Genomic DNA, 20577 nt, shown 5'->3' on the forward strand with positions numbered 1-20577 from the left:
GTGTGATGACAGCAGCCCGGGATGCTGCAAAGACGGGCCAGAGCGGCGGCTCTAAGCTGGGCAGAGAAACCAGAGAGGGGAACCCACTTTACTGGGTGTATGCTACACACCTGGAACCCCACAGCCCAAAACTAACCTTCATATCAAGGTACAACTGCATCAAATTTGGTTTCCAAATTGAAGTTTGATTCTGATTCTTTAGGTGAAATGCAGATAATAGCCACATATACCTTAGTGGGCTGTCTGGATGTCTAAGTGAGATAATACAGTCAGTTCTGCTAGAAAACTTATTTTGAAAATGGGTATTTGGTTAAATGCAATTGATATATTAGGGAGAAATTTGAGTGTAGTACAAATTGCACATTTGATTATGCAACTCATCCATGAGAAATACTAGATGACTCAGAAAACCACACACACACCTCAAGTATCTGCCAGCTACCTCAGCATACAAGGTGTTATGAGCCACAGCCGTCCCATCTGGTGTTAACCACCATCCCTCCAATTTCAGAAAACATCTCATTCCACCTCTTCACAATAACACAGGCAGCATCTCTTCCAGCTCTGCTTCCACAACCCAACATCAAGTCTATTTCCAAGTACAATGTCATTTTTATTATATTTAGTATTTCTTAATCCTTTAACCTGTGTAAAACTGTGCTACCATTTTCACTGAGTTCCTATCTTATTTTTATGTGTTGCTGATAAGATTGTTGTGTGTTATGTCCCTAGCCCTATTTTTCCCATAAGCCCTGTGGTTGCACAACTCTGCATAGTGTTGTGATGTCATTAGAGAAGAACTGACAGTATAAGTACAACACTTAGCTCATGGTAAGCATTTGATAGATATCAGCTGCTGGTAGTGTCACAATGGTAGTAACAATAGAACCTCTGGGGCTTGAATAACACTTGTCTTTTTTTCAAAGCTTTTTCCCAATTACGAATTCACTTTTATCCTCATGCTTTGCATGAAGATTATTTTTCTGATTAATCAAAGAAAATGCAAATGCAGAGAAGTAATTTGCCCAAGATCACACAACCAAGTTCCAGCTGATAAAGGCCTGTTCCTTGTCTTTGAATTTCCTAAGAAAAAATATATACAGATATTACTTCTAAACCTATCTACAAATGTTGTAATGTAAAATGTACAAAAAATCATGGCCATTTGGGAGTCACTGGCAGATAGGAGAGAGGACATTTAATCATGACAGAATCCTTGAAAAGGTGAATTGGGAATTTGAAAAGTAGGCAGAAGGAAGAAAAAAATCTAGACAGATAAAAATGGAGCGAAAAAAATGGAGACAAATCAGGGGCAACTAGCAGGGGTATTAAACTCATGCTTAGAGGGGCCAAGCAAATAACAGCAATGGGTAAAATGCTCCAGGTGTAAACAGTAGGGAATGGTGGGGATTAGGGTGCACTCAGGTCTCACCAGATGGGTAGCTTCTAGTGAGCGCTGACCAGTTTGTGCTACTCCTAAGGAGTACACCCAGCATCTGATTTTTAAGAGAAGCAGAAAAATTCAGATGTGTGTGTAATTTCTAGGGGTCTTTTGTTTTCGTTTTAATCGAGGTCAGTTTTTTAAACAATGGCAACTAATTCAAAAATTTTAAAACACTTTGAGGCCAAAGTAACACATCTTCAGGCCAGATATGCCCCATGGGCTGCAGATTCAACCTCTGTTGAACAGAAGGCAAGATGGTGCTCAGAACTGGGGCCCCAAGCAAAGAAGTCTGAACACTGATGGACACAAAATATGTTATTTACTGTCAATTTCTGCAAAGACACATTAAGCAACAAAATATACATTTGTCAACCTTTTAGAATTTGTTTTATACATTAACAAATACAATGTGCTACCATAGCAATAAATTAAATGTACACTATTTACATTACATAGGCAGTCAGGGTCTACGAATCACCTCCTCGCTAAGAGGAAAGAAACAAAAGTCATCATCACATGATCATTTCCAAACTACACGTCATATAGGTTCTATCACACAGAGGACTCTCTTCACACTTAAATGTCAGCACTCCCTGGGCTGGAGTGTGCAAGGGTGACTCCCATGATGGGGAGAGCTGGCATACATGCTAAGGAACGGGAATGGGGGACTGACCCTTCCAACTGGAAATGTCACAAAATCAGAGGCAATGCCATTTAATCTCCAGCCTTCTGGCCAAACACCCTCTCTTCCAGGCTGGTAAGGCACAGGACACAGCCACTGCCCCAACAGCCTCTATACAAGCAGAGCTCAGCTGTCCTTGGCCCGAGCAGGGGTTGTCTCCTTCCTCTGAAGGGGCACACAGCCCAGAAAGGAAGGAGACACAGGTTGGGTTGGGCAAGGGGCTGGTGATAAATCAGGTATCAGAGCTTGTAGAAGAATGCCCCAACCAGCCCCCGTAGCAGGGACAGCCTTGGCCAGTTCCACCCACCCACCCTCACCTTTGAGCAAGGGGGAAGCCAGAGGCTGGGGGAGGAGCCATGGGGTGCCAAGCATGGCTGATGGGCCAGGTTCCTGCCAGCCAGCCACCTGCAGCCATACGATCTACCTGACGCCTGACCATTCCTCCACAACAGACCTGTCTCTACCGACTCAGACTGAATGAAGAAGGTAGTGTTTGTATTGGCACCTTAAACAGTCTGGGTAAGAAAATGAAAGAGGCTCTTGTCCCACCTTGTCACTTGAGCCTAGGTTTTATGAGCCACCTTTGTTTAAGGATCAAGGAGAATCAGAGGGTTTTCTTTTACCACTGTTGTTCTTAAGAAGGGAAACTAAGGGTTGGTTAACTGCATCTCTGCCCTGACCTCCAACCCTATTACAGACAGGAGTTTAAAAACTCAGATCACTGAGAAACAGGAAAGGAATCTCTTTCCCTCCTCCTTTTCTTTGCTCAAGCTGCAGCCAAAATCCCAGGGCCCTCACCAAAAAATCCCGGAGAATATCCTTTTGGTTAGAAGCATGGAGGCCAAGGCCCCCAGCACCCTTGACCACCAGCACCTCCCAGTCAGGTCCAAGGCACCAGCTAACTGGCTTCTCCAAACTCAGGGGCCCAGGAAATGCAGCCACTTGTTCAACCGAGCATGCAGGTGGTGCCAAAGGAAGGGCCCTGGGTTGTGGGTTCTAATCCCAGCTTTGCTACTAGCTGGTGGTGTGACCTCAAGCGAGTTATTTACCCCCACTGGGGCTAAGGTTTCTCATCTAGATGATGACCAGGTGGGTACTAAAAAGGGCCCTAGAGACTTGGACATTGAGATGAAGCTGACAAGGCTGAACTATAGAATATTTTTTTAAGAAACACCATTTTCTATTCATTGGTATTGACAGAAACTCTAGCTATGACCTTTTACCTCAAGCTCCTGAATCTGTTAAGCATAAATCAAGCAGAGGCATATGGGTGCCCCAGAATGCCTGACAAGTATAATTTTTTCCATGAGTTAGGCAGGTCCCAGAGGCAGAGACATGTCCCGGAAACATTTCTCCTGAGTTCAGGAGACCCCAAGAGGAATGCCTCAAACATCAGCATGAGCACCATCAGGATGAGTCTAGTCCCAAGGACCAATGAGGCTTGAGCAAAATTTTGGGCCCCAAGACCAGGTGCAGCTAAAAAAGGAAAGACGTTTGGGGTCAGAGGTGATGCAAGGGGCATGTGGGGCAAGCAGCCTGCAGGCAGAGGAGGCTGCCCAGTCCTGGTTTCTCCCTCCCCATCAGCCCTGGGACCTCAGAGGGGCTGGCCATGTACACTCTGGACACCGCAGGATGGACTTTCTAGAGATGGTAAGACAAGACCCACATGGAGGGACATTTCAGATCCTGCCCAGAGCATCCCCACTAGCAAACACAAGGGACAGACCACTTCTCAGGTCTGCCTCTTAGAGGACATAGTTTCTCCATTTCTCTGGACACAGCCAGCCATCCTGGGCACTGGCTAACTTCAGGCAGGGTCAAAGCCCTCCCAGGAGGTAGGGGCTGCAGGGCAGGCAGCCAGAACAGCAGGGGAAGGTGGTATGAGGGTCCCAAGTAGAACTGAGTGGGGACAATCTGGAAACCCCAGAGGAGCCCCAGACTACGACACAAGACAGCACAGCCACCAAGCAGCTGTAAATACCAGCCACCCGGAGAAGTCATCCAGAACTCTGGAAGAGTTTTTAAAGAGATGCAGTTTGACCTTTCAAGTTCAGGAACCCAGCCAACAGAATGCTGCCGGAATCTGCGGGCCTCCTTCCAGCAGTGGCCGCCACTATGGTGATTTTTAGTAAAAGTTAAACAGACATTTGTTGGCCTTCTAGCTAGAATAAATTTTACCAGACTAGTACTTAAATAAATACATTTCCCAAATATTGTGATGGGAGAGGTCCACCCCAACTGCAGTGTCCAGGTGAGTGGGGGACAAAGGGTCAAGGGCTTTGCTCCCATGGCAAAAGCAGTGGGGAAACTGTCACATCGGTCAAAACCAGTGTGATGTTTACATGTCTTGACTTAGGAAGAGGCCTAGATCCCAGTGCAAATAAAGCATTTGATTGGAAATCTTGTCATCTCCTCCTTAAAGCAGGAGCCCAGCCTGTGTCACCTGGGCAGCCCTGTGTCACAGGGGCCCACAAGCACTTGAAGCTGCAGTGCCTCCAGGGGTCTGCTCTTCAGACTCTTACTTGGAGGACACCCCGCCTTAAAGCAGGGCCAGTCAGCAGAACCCACCCAGCACTGCACACTAGGGTGGGTGAGAGGTGAGAGGGGGGCTCCTCCCCGAGCTCACCCGGCTCATCCCAGCGAACTGGTTCCAGCTGGGGGAGCGGGCAGCACGTGGTGGCCAAACTCACATCCTGGGGCCCGGGGTTGCAGGAATGTACTGATAGGACCACTGCCTACAGACCTGTGGTTGAATGGGGGAAGGGCACGATGGGGGGATCAAGCCCCAACACAGACAAAGGGCCCAGCAGCTGGAAAGAGCCCCCAGGCAGCCCTGGGTCCCCCACGGATGCGAGGAACGCAAACTGCAGAAGGACGCCGCTCCTTCCCCACACGCTCCTTGCCTCTGGGCTCTCACCAAAGTGGTGGTTGAGTTACTTCCCCAGTCCACTTCCAGCGGAGACCTGGATCCCCACCTAGGCCTCAGCCCTGAGGTTTTCCTCAGCTGCAGCCCCGGCTAGCTGGCTTGCTTTCCCCAAACTCCTTCTCACTCCCGGCTGCCCACCCCTTCATGGGAAAAACATCTGCTGAAAGGGGAGAGACTAACACAGGGCTTCTCCCATGGCAGCCATGAGAACGTAGGCTGGACACACAGTTCAGGCTGCTGTCAAGGAAGCCTGCAGCCCCCACACACCCAGCTCTGATTCGGCCTCAACCAGCCAGGCCACTCAGGATACACAGCAACAGGGAAGAGGCAGCCCTGGGCCTGATGTCCACAGATGGAAAAGAAGGTCCTAGCACAGCAGCAAACTGAGTGTTTGGGAGCTCCAGAGATGAAGGAGCAACAGAGCTGATTTCTATGAGGACAGCTTTAAGAACTGCTACAAATCCCAACTCCTGGAAAAGCGGCCCTTCCACCACCACTGAACGACCGCTGTGCCTGCCACACCCAGGACGCGCAGCACCTCCCTGCCTGGGGAGCCGTAACCTGTGGGCAGCCTCTGCTCCCCACCCCACCGCTCTCCCTGCCTCTCTGGTTTCTGACGGAATCCTCAGCACCCGGATACCCCCTTGCCCAATTCTTTCCTCTACAGACAAAACAAGATGACAAACGACCCAGACACACATCACGTGGGGGTCCGGGAAAGGGGGAGCCTGGAGGAAGGAAGCCTGGTCCAGAGGTGGGCAGGTGCTTGCAGGGGGTCCAGCAAAGGGGTGTGCAGGGCTGTTGCTGGGTTGGGATGCTGGGGCAGATGCTGGTCTGGTGGGCAGGGGCCATGGGGCAGCAGACTGTGACGGTCAGAGTAGTGGACGGCACCCCCGAACCGCTGGAATAGGAGCCCTCTCCGAGGCAGAATCGGGGCTTCCCTGGAGGAGACAAGGAGGAGGGAGGTGATGACAAGCACTGGGTAATGGAGGGAGGGCAAATGTGTGCCCCTGGCTGTAGCCCACTGAATGTACTAGGACCAGAGAGTCCAAACGCAAGGGTGCCAGACCTCATACGGCCTGAGACGCTGGGCCTAACACAGGTTTGGTGAACAGTCAGCTGCAGCACGTGATGGGAGGTGGGGGTGAGTGTCTGCATTCCCCTCTTTTCTCCTGCTTTTTCATAGATAAGGGTTATACAAAGTGGGCTCGACTGTGTCCCTCCCCTTGGTTCCAACTGTGACTCACACCCCTGGAAGGCCCATGGCAGGAAGAGGGCTGGGAGATCAGATGGGGCTCTGGCAGCTTGACCAGCAGGAGGTCAGGCCTTGGTGGTGGGGCACTGGACCCATGCCCTGCTCTACCAAAACCACATGCTCCCTTGGCAAAGGTCCACCCTGGGGTCGTCCTGCACAATGTTTAGAGGGCAAGATATCTATCTGGACACACAGGAAGGACATACTTCAGCCCAGACACAAGGAAGGAAAGGCAACTGAGAGGGTAAACTAAGGAATCTCCCCTCCAGGCGAAGAAGGTGGCCTCTGGGCTACTGCGCCTCTGCCTGCTGGAACCAGGCCCCTCTAGTGTCAGGAGACTAACTGAGTGAGTTTGACCCAGTCCTGAGAGGACAACCCTTCCCATTTGCCCCCAAGGCCACTTGCCATCTTCCCAATCCAGGCCTGAGCCCCATCATAGATGCTCCCAGCTGTCAGGATCTCTCTGTCCAATCTCAGGTTATCAGGCCTCTAGCACCCTGATCTTAAAGGAGTACCCTGATCTACTACCCCTTCCCTGGTGGCCACAGCAAGACAAACACTTGACCCACCTTTGACAGGTGAAGGACTCCTGTTTCACATTAGTGACCCTGTTGCAAGAAAAATCCAGACAAGAGTTTTAAATAACTGGACAACACAATCCCACTGACTGCAGTTTACATGCACTCAGCTCTCAATTCTCCGGTGAGGCCCCAGGAGACAACGGTTCCTGAAGGACACCTGTGTGTGTCCAAGGGCGTGGCTCTACCACAGGAGGTGTGGCAAAGGTGCTGGTGATGCCCAGGCCGATGCCTGCACCATGCTGGGACCGAGAGCATCACCCCCAGATGGGACCAGAGCTTTCTTCCCCCTATGCGATGTGTGAGGCACCCTCTTCCTCGAGCCCCTGGGAGGATGGCTGGCTTTGGGAGGAGGTTGGAATGTGGGATATGAGGGGTTCCCCCTGTTCCCCCCACAATTCTAGGTCCTTACCGCACTAGAGCTGGCATGGCTGAGCTTATCAAAGCGGAACTTCAGGTTTGACCTCGGGGAGTTTCTGCTTTTGACATCTGGGAAAAAAGAAACATGTCCATAAAGACAGGATGGGATTGCAGAGGTCACTGAAGTGGGGGCGCTGCCTAGGGAGGTCAGGAGAAGGGAGCTCCCCCCCTCCACCAGACACTCTACATGATGTGTACCAATTCACAAGCCAACTCTTTAAACATTTAGAAATGCTGTGGGCTGGTTGTTAAACACCATTATTTTTTTTTAATTTAATAATATAAGCTTACAATTAAATTATATTCATTGAGGGTAATAAATATTCAAGTCATCATTTCCTTGTTATGTCACTATATTTTACCATTTATAGATTCTCTTATTTATGTCTATAGACATAAAGTTACTCTATATATAGACATAAAGTTATTTGTGTCCATAAAAACCATCTGGCTGGTAATTCTTCCCAACACCACATCACACTGGTAGCTCGAGCTCAACCATGATAGGAGTATTTACACCACAGAAATCAGCAAATGCTACAAAATCAGGGCTTTATTGTTCTGTTGTTTAGACTTAAGAAACAAATGGAAAAATGTGAATAATATAGATTACACTTGATATGTCTATAGCCATTACACAATTAGCACAAAAAACTGAGTAAATACTCTTCCAACACTTGAAAATTATTATCTGATTCAACATAGAGGTTGTTCATGTCACTGACAAAATAATATCAAATATTCATGTTAGAACTACACTTGTTCATTATTTGCAAAGTTGTCTCCAGATACAAAGGTTAGGCAAATATCAATAAAAGCGTTTTGTGAGAATGGGCTATATGGGATTTATAGTAAAGACTGTATTTTAACCATATGACATCGCTTAAATGTGGAATCTAGAAGCAAAACAAAACAACAACGGACTCACAGACACTGAGACGTGACTGGTGGTTACCGTTGATGGGGGGCTAGGGTGGGTGGGTGAAATAGATGAAAGGGATAAAGAGACACAAAATCTCAATCATTATATAAATTAGTCACGGGGATGAAAGTACAGCATAGAGAATATAGTCAACAGTTCTGCAACATCTATGTTGACAGATAGTAACTGCACTAGTTAGGGTGAGGATTTAATAATGTAGAAAACTGTTGAATCGCTATGTTGAATACTTGGAAACTGATATAATATTGTATATCAACTATACTTCCATTCTTAAAAAGTATTTTTAAAAAGACTGTATTTTAGTATTACTAATAAATTGTGTGCTTCAGATCCTTTATATCAGTAAGATTTACAAAAAACGTGTGAGACTGTGTACATGTATGCATGTGTGGTTAGGAGAGCCAGTCGCATTTGTCAGCACAGCAGTGGCAGGGGGACCACCTGGCTTCCTGGGTCTCCTCGGGCTGAGGGGATCCACAGCTAGCTCAGCACCCTCCAGCTGGAAGCTGCTGACTTACTCTGGTGCTTCAAATCAAGGGGTTCCACCCAGCACTCTGAGTACTTCTCAGTGTAACCTGACAAACCCCCTCTGAGGGTCCCAGGTGAGAAAGGAACAATGGTTGGGGCACCTGAGATTATGCAAGACGGGGTGTCAGCCCCTTCCCACGCCACCTCCCTCCCTTTGACCCTGCTTCTACCTAGATGCAGCACTGAGCAGCCTAAAAAAAGGTCTCCAAACGTCCACAAAGCCTCCGTGGTCCTGGTCCCCACAACTCCTGTGGGGGTGGCAGTAAGAGATGGCCCCAGGGTCAGATACTACATGGGGGGCTGGTATGAGGAGATGCATCACCATGTGGCACAATAAGCACAAGGAGCCCCCAGGCTGGTTCCAGGTCCCCTTCTGCCCAGCATGACCTTCAGCAAGTTGCACTCTTTTCTAAACCTCCCATTACTCAAGACTTCCCAGCCTTGCTTATAGATTCTTTTGTTCAATCCCTCAATATTTAACCAAGCCTTATTTTTAAAAAAAATCAAGGAATCTGTATGACCACTCCACTTTGCAGATGAGGACAGTGAGGCCCAGAGAGGGAGGCGGGTCAACACCACAGCCAGGACAAGAACCCAGCTCCACGGCTGCCCAGCCACAGGGAGCTGAAGGAGGAAGCGCAAGAACTGTCTGTGTTTCTATCTTGAGACTGGAGTTTCTCAACCTCAGCCTGTTGACATTAGGACCAGATAATTCTTGGTTGGGGGTCTACCCAGTACACTGCAGAGGTTTAGCAGCATTCTTGACCTTGGCCCACCAGATGTAAGCAGCACACCCCCTCCCACAGTCCTGACAATCAAAACTATCTCCAGACATTGCTAAATGTGCCTGGGGAGAAGCAGCCCACTGAGAACCACCGATGATACTGCTGTTTTATTACTGTTGTTGAACAAACACCTAGGTTAAAGTTCTGTCTCTTACAACCATAAGTTCATTTAACCTTCACACAACCAGCCATATGAGGTAGAAACTATTCCCCTCCCTCCATATTTTGTTTGGGGAAACTGAGGGCACGAAAGGTTCAGTAACCTGCCCAATGTCACACCATTAGTAGTGGCAGATCCAGACTTTGGGCCCACGCCCCAGAGCCCTGCACTTGCCCCATGCTAGGCTGCCCTCCTCGAGGTTCTTCTGGGCTCCCACTGCACCTCCCGTTCATGCCCACTTGGGTGCCCCTGGGGCGCCAGCCCTCCCCCTCCCCCCAGAGCTGGCTCCTCCTGCCTGCCCGACTGCAGGGCTCACAGAAACCCGAAAGGCCTCTGCTCCTTGCTCTCCTTGAACCCCCACCGCTGAGAGTGGAAGATTTCACCTCCGTGACACCTCTCGAATCCATGTGTCTCTCACTGCTCAAGCATCCCCAGATCCACGGCCCTGCCACCTCTCACCGCCCACTGTGACCCCTCCCTGATGTGCTTCCCCACCAGTCCTCTGCTCAGCCTGCTGCAGCCACCAAACTGATCTTCCTCTGCTCCAGATGGCACTTCTCTACTTAAGAACCTTCAAAGACTTAATAAAACCCACCAATGGCTTCTATTGCCAGCAGGACACCACCAAAATCCTCGCCAGATCTCCTGACCATCCTGGGATAGCATCCTAACTGCTGTCTCCTTTCTCACCAGCCTCTGGAACATGCGCTTCCAGAACACAGTCTCTCAATCCCCTCCAGGCCTTCCTGTGTGCTGTTCCCTCCACCTGCAACACTCTTCCCACCTTGTATCCTATATTATCAGGATTGTCGTGACAGAGGGGCCCTGGGTCAGTGATGGTGTGGGTGCAGAGAGCCCAGCTTTCAAATCCCATAATCCCAACCCCTCCAGCAAATCACTGAACTCTCTGAGCCTCAGTTTCCCCATAAGTAAGGAGACAAAGAGCCCCTTACGGTTGAAGAGCAGATGAAGTGAGCTAACAGAGCCGAGGGGCCACACACTTTGGGGTAGAACAGAACCTCAGTGTGCCTGGGGTACATACGCCACGAACAGTGGTCAGGGCACAGCCCCACCCCCACCCCATGGTGCACCCCGCGAACGTCACTGACCGGTAGGGCTCCGGCTCATGATGATGGGGGTGGCAGCTGCCCCCAGGCTGGGGCTCTCACTGCTCGGGGACGGGCTGTAGACAAACACCTCCTGCTTGAAGGGCGAGGTTGTGGACGGCTGGCTGCTCTGGGGACAGAGGCTGGGTGAGCGAGGACAGACCCACCCCCTGGCAGCCCCACAGGGTGGCCCGTGCCTCAGCCGACCTGAGACAAGCCCCCAGCAAGGCCAGGACAGTCACAGCCTCCCGCTCCCAACTTGGCCCTGCTCTTACCTTCTGCTGCCTCCAACCTGGCTTCAACCTCCCCCCGTCCCCCGGGAAGTGCCCTGGACCCAGGCCCACAGGGGCTGACCCCTCCCCTCTCCAGCCAGGAGCTCCACGACAGGGACACTGTTCAGCCTGGGCTTTGCCCCTCTGCTGCCGCCCCTATGTCACTCCAAGGAAGACCCCCCCACCCCCGGCCACTGCTCCCAGAGGGTGGAGGTGGCTGACCGGGCCACCTCCTGTTTCCACATTTCCCCTTTTATCCCCAGAACCTGGATGCCACTCTGCCCACAGTAGGCATTTTAGAGCGTGGGTGTCCAGCTGGCCCAGGGTGCCCTTCCCTGCTCCCCAGAGCTGGACAGGGCCACACGTACCCCACTGTCACACTCCTCCATGGCCTCGCCGTCCCCAGCCGTGCTGCTGAAGCTGCTGGTGCTGGAGGAGGAGCGGGAGATGTTGGCTCGGCCATTCTCCTTCAACTTTATGAAGGGCCTGCAGGGGACAGGGAGCAAGGCAGGCCCGGGTCATACACCAATACCCCCAGGCCCTCCCCAGGCCCTAGGGCAGGACAGGGCAGGGCCAGCAAAGAGGGAGCTTGCCCACCAGCTGCGCCTCATGCTCCTGCCTGTTGGCTTGTGCTCTGGAGAGTTCCCTGGACAAGAGATGCTGGCTGTCAGGTTGCCTGGAGCAGACAGCATATTCCAGGGCCCCAAGAGGCCAAAGCCAGCCCCTCCCCAACCCTGTCTCTTACTTCTCCTTGTTGGGGCAGATTTCCGGAGAGCTGGGATTGGACGAGGTCTCAGACTTTAGCTCCTGAGAAGAGTGTCCACCATCCGGGGTCTTGGGGTTGCTGGAGGAACTGTCACTGACAAAATGGGAATGAAGAAGAGTGAGGCCATGGGGCCAGCCCCCAAGAAATCCCTAGGCCCGAGAGAGTGCCATGGGGGCCATGGGTCACAGTGTGCCCTGCCAGAGCACGGCCACCAGGACCTCCATTCCCATGCAAGCTCCCTCAGAGACTGCTGCACACAAGGCCTTTCTGCTCCGCCAGGGGCTACCCCAGGCTCCTGGGTGAGAGTCAAGAGCCAAAGCAAGCATCCTGGCTTGATGGCCAGGAACCCAAGCCCACTCCCAACCCAAGCTTCCATCCCACCAAGCAGAGCTCTAGGTCAAGAGCAAGCCACAGAGGTATGGGGGTGGGGGGTCTGTGTAGGGAAATAACCCAGTGCACATGGACTCCTCAGGGGTGCCGCAGAGCCCACACTGCATAACTCCGGGGACCCCCTTCACACTGGCTTCGATATGACCTCCCCAGATGCACGTGAGGAGGCAGCCCTGAGTGCCAAGAAGGGCAATTTGGGAACTGGGCCACTCTAAACCTGGGGCCCAAGAATTTCCTTCTCCTAAAATTGAACAAAGACCATGTACTGATGCCCACTATTTGCCCTGTGCCCACTGTTGGGGACATGATGGCCCTTTCCTCAAGGCACTTTTATTTTTATAACAGCTTTATTGAGATGCAATCCATGTACAATTCACCCCTGGAAAGTGTACAATCCAATGGGTTTTTAGTATGTTCACAGAGTTAGACAACCATCACCACAATCTAATTTTAGAACATTTTAGTCCCCCTAAAAGAAACTCCAGACCCATTCACAATCACTCCCCACCCCACCCCAACCCCAGCCCCTGACAACCACTCATCTACTTTGTCTTTATGGATTTGCCTGTCCTGGACACTTCATAAAATCAAATCATACATCATGTTGGGGCCTTTTGTGACTGGCTTCTTTCACTTAACATAGTGTTTTTAAGATTTATCTATGTTGTCTTGTGTATCACTATTTTGCTCTTTTGCTCCTTTTTATTGCAAAATAATATTGTTTTATTGATATGCCACCTTTTACTTATCCATTCATCAACTGATGGGCATTTGGATCATTTCTACTTTGGTCTATTACACATAATGCTGCCATGAACATCTGTGTGCTAGTTTTTACATAGACATATGTATGCTTTCTCTTGGGTATATATCTAGGAATAGAATTGCGGGTGATTTGGTAATTCTCTATTCAACCCAGTAATTCCATGAGGAACTGCCAGACTATTTTCCAAAACAGCTGCACTAGTTTACATTCCCACCAGCAATGCATGAGGCTTCCATTTCCCCCATATCCTTGCAAACACCTGTTATTATTTGACTTCTTGATTATGTCCATCTGTCTTCCTAGAGGCATGAGGGGCCTCAATGCACTTTTATGAGAGTGCTAACGACCTCCTAATTATCAACTCAAGCAAGACTTGAGCTGGCTGACCCTGACACTACTGACCCTCCCTCATGGAATTTCTCTTCTGGCTCTGAGATCCCAGCCTCTCTCTTCTCTTCTCTTCCTTCCTTTTCTTCCCTTGCCCTTAAATACGGGCATTCCCCAGGCATTCCATACACCCCTCTGGGTGGCTGCATTCATCGATCCATCTTTAAACAGCACCCCTACCTCACTGACTCCCAACTCTTCCTCTCTGGTCAAGGCCTCTCTCCCAAGCTCAAGACTCGCAATTCTGAGCACTCAGAATTCCATGCTTCTCTACCAGGTGGGCCACAAGTACTCTCTTGCATGTTCAGCTTCCAAACAGACCTTTTCATTGTCTTCCATATACCTGCCCCTCATCCCACAGGCCCTAGCTCAGGGGCTGATGCCACCATCCAGGGCTGCAGACACACAACTCGGAAACCTGGGAAGTCAACCCAAATGCCTCCTTTCCCTCACTGGAGGCCTCTGAAGGGCAGGTTTGTGTCTTCTGCAGGTTGGCACGTATGAGGCACTCAAGAAATGCTGCTTGCTGAATTCAACAGACAGACTCACCAATTAAAGGATCAGAATGACAATCAGCAAGGACAGGTTAAGTATGATACAATGTGAGAACTGCTTTAAAAAAAAGAGAGAACTTTCTGGAAGCCCACAGAAAAGTTCAATTAACTTTGGCAGAATCAGAGAAGGCTTCCCTAAGAAGGGACATTCGAGCGAGCACTGATAAAGGAAACAAAGAAAGAAAAGAATCCAAGCAACATTTCTAGTTTGGGTCAAAAATATGACAAGAACAGCTTTGGAAAGTTCCATGCAGAGACTGGCCAAATCTGCCTCAGTGGACAAAGAGGTGAGTGAGTGGCAGGGGGTGGGCAGGTGCCTGAAGTGGGGATCAGGGTTAGAAAGATGCCGTCTCCTGAAGCTGTGCAAAGCCCTCCCCAAGGCTGGGCATCTGACAGCTATATTATGGAGGGAGCTGACAACCCCACACTGGACAGTTACCACCGTGTCCGGCTGTCCCCTTGGCCTTCAGAGCCTGTGTGCAGGCGGGGGAAGAGCCCCGACCGCCGCTTGATGGGGCTGCGTGACTGGTTCTTCGCCGTTGCCGCGGCCACTGGAGGCTGCAATGAAACCGTGAGAATGAGTGCTCACACCCCAAACCCCAGTCTTCTTCCCTTCCTTCTCCTTTCCAATCTGCAATAGCTCCTGCAACCCCCTACCTAGTCTGGCGGAGACCCCAGAAAATGGCAAGCGAGCTAGGAAGCCTGGGATCTGAGACCCTGAGACTCAAGCCTTTTGCAGTCTGTTCTCCTGTGTTTTAAGTCAAACCTTGTGACCCCAGATGACAATCCACTATAGGCCAGAATCTTGGAGGAACATGGGGTCAGGGCCACCATAAGGAGAGCCCACCTGTTAAGAAAGACGAATGACTCTGAGGGTCCCTGCCTGAAACCACAGAGCTGAGAAGGCCCTGGGAGTGACCCGGCCCAACGTCTCCCTTTATCGATGAAGGAGCTGAAGAGCTGCAGGGTAAGGGGGTTCGGCCAAGGTTATATAGCAAATCACAGGGAAGGTGAGGACAAGAATCCAGGGTTCTTGATTTCCCATTCATTCCCTTCAAACAGATGGGTCCAAGCTGAGGGACTCTATAACAACACAGAATGAGAATGGCAGAGCCAGGCTCATGTGTAACCACAGGAAGAGGAAGCTCCCCAGAAAATGGCTCCACTTCAGCCCCATGAGGTGGGGGGCAATGGAGAGATGGGAGATTGTGGAGGAGGAGATAGGAGGCTGCAGTCATTCTTTAGAGCCCACCAGGCTGCTAACTCAGGCCCCAACTCCTGACACTCACATGCTGTGCAACCTTAGGTGAGTGGCAAAACTCTCTGGGCACCATCTCCTCCTCGACAGAATAAAGGTGATTGCCCTGCCCCCTGCCCCCACCCCCCCACTCCACAGACCTCCTGGGTGGAGGACACCAAGAGCTATGAAAATATTTGGTAAATGAAATGAATTATGTAAGACCATTTGTAATACAAATTGTTAATATCATGTTCTGCTATTAAATAGAGAAAAAACCCTAGTGTCTGCAAATCCAAAGTCGCTTTGCTTTTTAAAAGGACTATGTGGCTCCTTCACTGGCCAGCCCCTGGTGCAAACAGACCAGAACCCAAACCCACAGACTTGCCAAGCTGTCTTTCCTTGGAAACTCCATTACACAGCGCCTAAGAGCAAAGGCTTGGGCTCAAGGAGACCTGCACTCAAATCCCAGCTCTTCAGCTTAGCTGGGTGACCTGTAGGAAGTTACTTAACCCCCCTGGGCCTCCTTTTCCTCAAACGTGAAATGGAGAACACATTAGCACCTACCTCAGACAGCTGATCCAGGGATCAAATGAGATAATGTCCATGAATTACTCAGCTCAGTATATGTGCAGAGCAGGCTGGGAGGCCACTGTTACCATTAATAACAAAGCAAGGGCACCCGTCATGGGGCCCAAGCCCCGGGCAGAGAAATGTGTCCCACGACCATTTTGCCAATGTGTCCCACAACCATTTTGCCAGGTTGGTCCCAAGGAGAAGTCCTACTTGTTGAGGAAACTCAGAGAACAGGAGGCTTCTGGTCCGGGCCAAATGCAGGTGCCACCTGGGACGGCACCATTTCTCAGGGCAGGGCCTGGGGTCACCCCCTAACAGCCTCAGTTTCCCTCTGTCATCCCTGCTCTGGTCACCTGGCCTAAACCTGGGTGAATGCACCCTTCCTCCACAGGCCTGAGGACCCTCCCCAGGACCCATGTGCTGCCCGGGGCCCATGGAGACTCACCGAGAAGGTAGTCTTGGTGACCTCCATGCTGTTGTGGGAGATGCCCCCGCTGAGGCTGCCGGGGATGCCCCCACTGTGCTGCTTCTTCTGGCTGCTCACCATGGTCTCCATGGAGTGGCTGCGCACACGGATGGCCCTCTGTGGGGAGAGAGTTCCAGCTCTGGCCCACCGGACGACCCTGCCCTCCTGGTAGGGTTTGCAGACACAGCCCTTGGCATGTGCACATGTGCACACACACACACACACACACGCATTCTCTCTCAGTGGCTCACATGACAATCACTACAGAGAATATTCACATATCCCATCCCACGCTCCGGGCGTGGGTGACTTTTAGCAGGGAGTCTGAGGGCTCAGTGCCCAGCACCACTGCAAGGTGGACAAAGGTTGCTATTCCCATCTTACAGGTAAGGGAAGTGAGGCCAGCTCCCCGAGCCCCCATCCTGGTCTAGTTACCAACCTCTCTAAGCTCCAGCTTCCTCATCTGTAATTCAGGAAATGATATGTTCCACACAGGATTATGGTGGGAAATGTGCCTGACCCCGATCTCACTCTTTTCCCAGAAAACCAAGCACCCTTCTATATTTAAAAAGTGATATCCCATCTGCTGTCATTCCAAAGTGTGCTTTGTGTAACTTGGAATACAATGGCCGTTGGTTAGGAGCTCTTACTAATCCATGCACTGGGGCATCTCTCACACTTGCGGGGGTATAAGACAGCATCATCACAAGCCCACAGTCTGGCACAGGTGCTGACAGAGGAGATGCTCAGACTGGGCAGGGTTCAGGGCCTCAGGGGGCATGGAGCTGCTCAGGCTCCATGATGCGCTGTGCCTACTTAGGGCTGCTGAAGAGCAAAGGGCACATCGGCAAACAGTGAAGTGCCCAGGAGGGGACAACCAGAAGAAAGGCAGGAGGGGAGTCAAAGAGTGTGGCTGGCCCGATGGGATGGAGGAGGACTTCAGGTCTAAGGCAGTCCCATAACCCGCCCCCAGGCCAGTGGGACATGAGGGGATGTCTGCTGGGGGCTCCGGGGGAAGGTCTCCTTGGTGATTCTCAAGAGATGTGATGTCTCTGTACCTGGAACTGCAGCAGCCACCTGGGGCCACGAGGGCTCAAGCCTGTGGGATGAAGCTGAGAAGCTGGGGATGGCAGAGGGGGAAGAGGGGAGAAGCTGCAGGCTGAGGACCACATGGTCTTAAGTCACCTCAGGCCCGCTTGTTAAGTGAGCTACGAGGTTTTCCTCCTGTTGTAAGCTGGCTGAGGTTCTCAGAACCTCAGAAAACTGACCTAGAAGGACAGACATGTGGATGCAGGAAGCTGATTCAGGAAGGAGGGCCACTGGTAAATATGACAGCCCTGGAGACCAGCTACACTTGTGAATGAGATTTGGAGCCCACCAGCCTTGTACCTCTGATGCCATCTAGCCTCTCCTGTCTGAGCCAAAGATGCCCCTTGAGGAACATAATCTCTCTCGCCCTTTCTGGACCACAGAAGAGAGTCGCACAGCAAGTTTCCTGAAACATGGTTAGAACAGCCGCACATTCTGTGCATTCCATCACCCAAAGACCATTAAGTCACACTGGAAAACTGAGGGCAGGAAAGGTGTGGCACCACACTGAGGTGTCCCCGGATAAGCAGTGAGGTTACTCCATGAGTGAAGTGCTCCATAAATCTCAGCATCATTCTGTTCTGTTGGTGTCCCCATGAATACCACTGCCACCTCCACCACCATCGCCATCAATGAAGACATGTCACTTCATCATCCTCATGTGATGTATCACTCACTGTTTCTCTCCACAAAGGATCTGACATGAGTAAAAAGCCCTGTGCAATGGTACCTGGCCTGCTGAGCTTCACGTGATCTGAGTGAATCCCTACAGCCCTGAGATGCAGAGAGGACAGATACGGATAGAGAAGGTCCCAAAAAGTAAATGATTACCAAGGTCACATCACAGGTAAGAGACGGAGCTAGGACCCGATCCCAGGACCCAAACCCTGAGCTCCAGAAGAACAGTTCCAGCAACCCAAAAAGTGGCCCCGATTGAATATAACATCTGCTGACTGATGGACAAGGAGCTTTCAGCCTCCCCTCAAAAACAGTCTCCAAGCCTGCTGTCAGGGAGCATACCTTCTCCTCAATCGCCTGTGGCGTTGCTCTGAGTCAGCAGGGTAAGTTTGAGGAGATAATGGGCTGACAGGGAATTCCAGGGATGCGTAGTGTGGCCAGCTGCTGCTCGAAGCAAACAGGAAGGGGTTTTGCAATCTAGGGAATATAGTCAGAAATACTGTAATATCTGTGTGTGGCAACAGTAACTACGCTTAGCACTGGTGAGCATTTCATAATGTATATAATTGTTGGATCACTATGTTGTACACCTAAAACCAATACTGTATATTAACTCTACTAGATTAAAAAAAAAAAACACAGGAAGAGGTTTGAATCCTGGTTCTTCCCAGCATGGTGCATAAATCTCTTGAACCTCTCTGAGACAGTCTCCTTGTCTGTACAACGTGGCGATGGCCCCTGCCTGAGATGAGACAGTGTGTGCCAAATACCTACTCGCTCTCAAGTCAGCTCTCCTCCCCTGCTCTTGGGAACAGAAGGATGTTCTAAGGCTCAAAACCTTAAAATAAAGCTTGATTTGGATGAAGTCACCCAGTGACATGGTCCAAAGTATCTCACATTTCAATCTGTTGTAGAGCTGGGAGCACCGGCCTTTTCCAATTGGGTGAGGACTTGGGTAAAGGGTGAAGAGAGAGGAGGACAGTGATATAAGAAGAGGAAGGGAGGGGAGAAAAAGACAAGCAGGTCAAGGCTCTGTGTCGGCATCCAGAGGTCTCCAGGGACCATCTGGTCCCTCTCCCACTCAGCCCATGTACATCTGGGCCACAGGCTATCTCTTCTCTGCCTGCATCTTCCTAGGGTCGGGCTGCACACTGTTTCAAAGCTGCCTGTTCTAGCGGTGGACAGCCTGGCTCTTGGAAGGTCTTCTGTGCACCAAGTGGAAACCTTACCCTTTCTAGACTTTGGAGACCTAGACCAGTCTACTCTGTATTTCACACAACCATCTCAGAGTCTGCTTGTGTCTGACTCCAATATACATCCTTGATCACCCTGGTTTCCTAGCCCTCAGCTCACCTCACAGCTTGCCCCTGAACATGTTCTCTTTGGGGGAGTGAGAAGAGAGATGGCATCTCTTTCTCGTTATCTGCTCCTGTCCCTCCCTTTCAGCAAGGGGCTTGAGCACCAGTTAGCATCATGCAGGGAGCAAGTCTCTTCCGGGCCAACCACAAACCTCACTTCCTTACAGGTGGGTCTTGTGAGTTGTTTCAATTCAACAAACTCAACTTAAGGAACCCAAATCCTCCAAGGTGGACGTGGCTATCTGTACCAGGCAAACAACAGTGGAAGAGGCCCTTGGAGAGAAACACGCTAACTGCTTGCCTGCTGAGATGGCTCCGAATCAAGAAGTATTATGAGGTCTCGAATGGGGTCTTCTGTCCTTTCAGCAGGAGGACAGAAAGTATTTCCTGACAGAGGAGGAAATACACCTCCACACCTCTACTCTAATCTGTGACCAGACCAGACCAGGGCTCCCTCTTATCTGTGAGCTACTGGGACTGTCCTGGCTTGAGGGACCTGAGCCTGGGATACCTGCAGCCCGGCGCTCCCCTCCTGCCACTAGGGGTCAGATCAGACCAGTGCATAAGCTGTCACAGGCCCTCAAAGGCTGGAAAACAACTGCCTGCTTGCCATGGTCCAGGTCTGCCGCTGCTGGGTGGCCTCCTTGTCCCTCCTGCATGATGAGGTGAGTGGAGGGTTGGGCTAGCTCAGTGTTTCTCAAAACATGGCTCATGGGTGCTTTGAGTACATTTCACATAGATCTATTAAGTAGCATCACTTTTTCATTGCATTACAGACAAAAACTTCATCAACAGCTGGCAGTGGCTGAGAATGGCACTTGAGAACAGTCTAGAGATCAGTATTTTTCCAATGTACAGCTTCTTTGTAAGGAGAAATGATTCCTGTAAGACTCCAAGAATATGTCCAGACCCCTAACATCAGTGGTCCCATGGACTTGCATTTGCAATATGCCTACTCATTCTACAGAAATGTCATTTAATCATGAGCTTCATTGCAAAAGTTTAGCCTCTGTAGTTGGAAACACACCTCTTTTTTTAGATCATCATGTAAATAAAAACAACAAATTTTAAAGTGTGTAAAACTGGAGAATTCCTGAGAGTATCTCCAATCACCTCAGTCTGAGAAGTGGGTCTAGACGTCCCTAAATCAACTGTTATGTTACTTCTGGGAGAAAAGCTTAAATGGTAGCCAGCAGAATTGAAGCAAAATG

General features: G+C 50.5%; 1 protein-coding gene across 9 annotated transcripts in view; it reads right to left on the reverse strand.

Annotated features, from left to right (window-relative positions):
- Nucleotides 1–1746: 1746 nt before the first annotated feature.
- Nucleotides 1747–20577, reverse strand: part of RAP1GAP2 (RAP1 GTPase activating protein 2) — a 210913-nt gene continuing 192082 nt past the window's right edge. For all 9 annotated transcript variants that reach the window (XM_057501042.1, XM_036906110.2, XM_036906109.2 and 6 more), the window contains 8 exons: nucleotides 16221–16358; nucleotides 14402–14520; nucleotides 11845–11958; nucleotides 11468–11585; nucleotides 10831–10957; nucleotides 7298–7374; nucleotides 6877–6915; nucleotides 1747–5993 (listed from right to left, as the gene is read on the reverse strand). In XM_057501042.1, the coding sequence (XP_057357025.1) occupies nucleotides 6907–6915; nucleotides 7298–7374; nucleotides 10831–10957; nucleotides 11468–11585; nucleotides 11845–11958; nucleotides 14402–14520; nucleotides 16221–16358 (702 nt within the window). In that variant the 3' untranslated portion in view covers nucleotides 1747–5993; nucleotides 6877–6906. The remainder of the gene's footprint in view (nucleotides 5994–6876; nucleotides 6916–7297; nucleotides 7375–10830; nucleotides 10958–11467; nucleotides 11586–11844; nucleotides 11959–14401; nucleotides 14521–16220; nucleotides 16359–20577) is intronic.

The sequence above is a fragment of the Manis pentadactyla genome, chromosome 4, assembly GCF_030020395.1.
Source record: "Manis pentadactyla isolate mManPen7 chromosome 4, mManPen7.hap1, whole genome shotgun sequence".
Lineage (NCBI taxonomy): Eukaryota > Metazoa > Chordata > Mammalia > Pholidota > Manidae > Manis > Manis pentadactyla.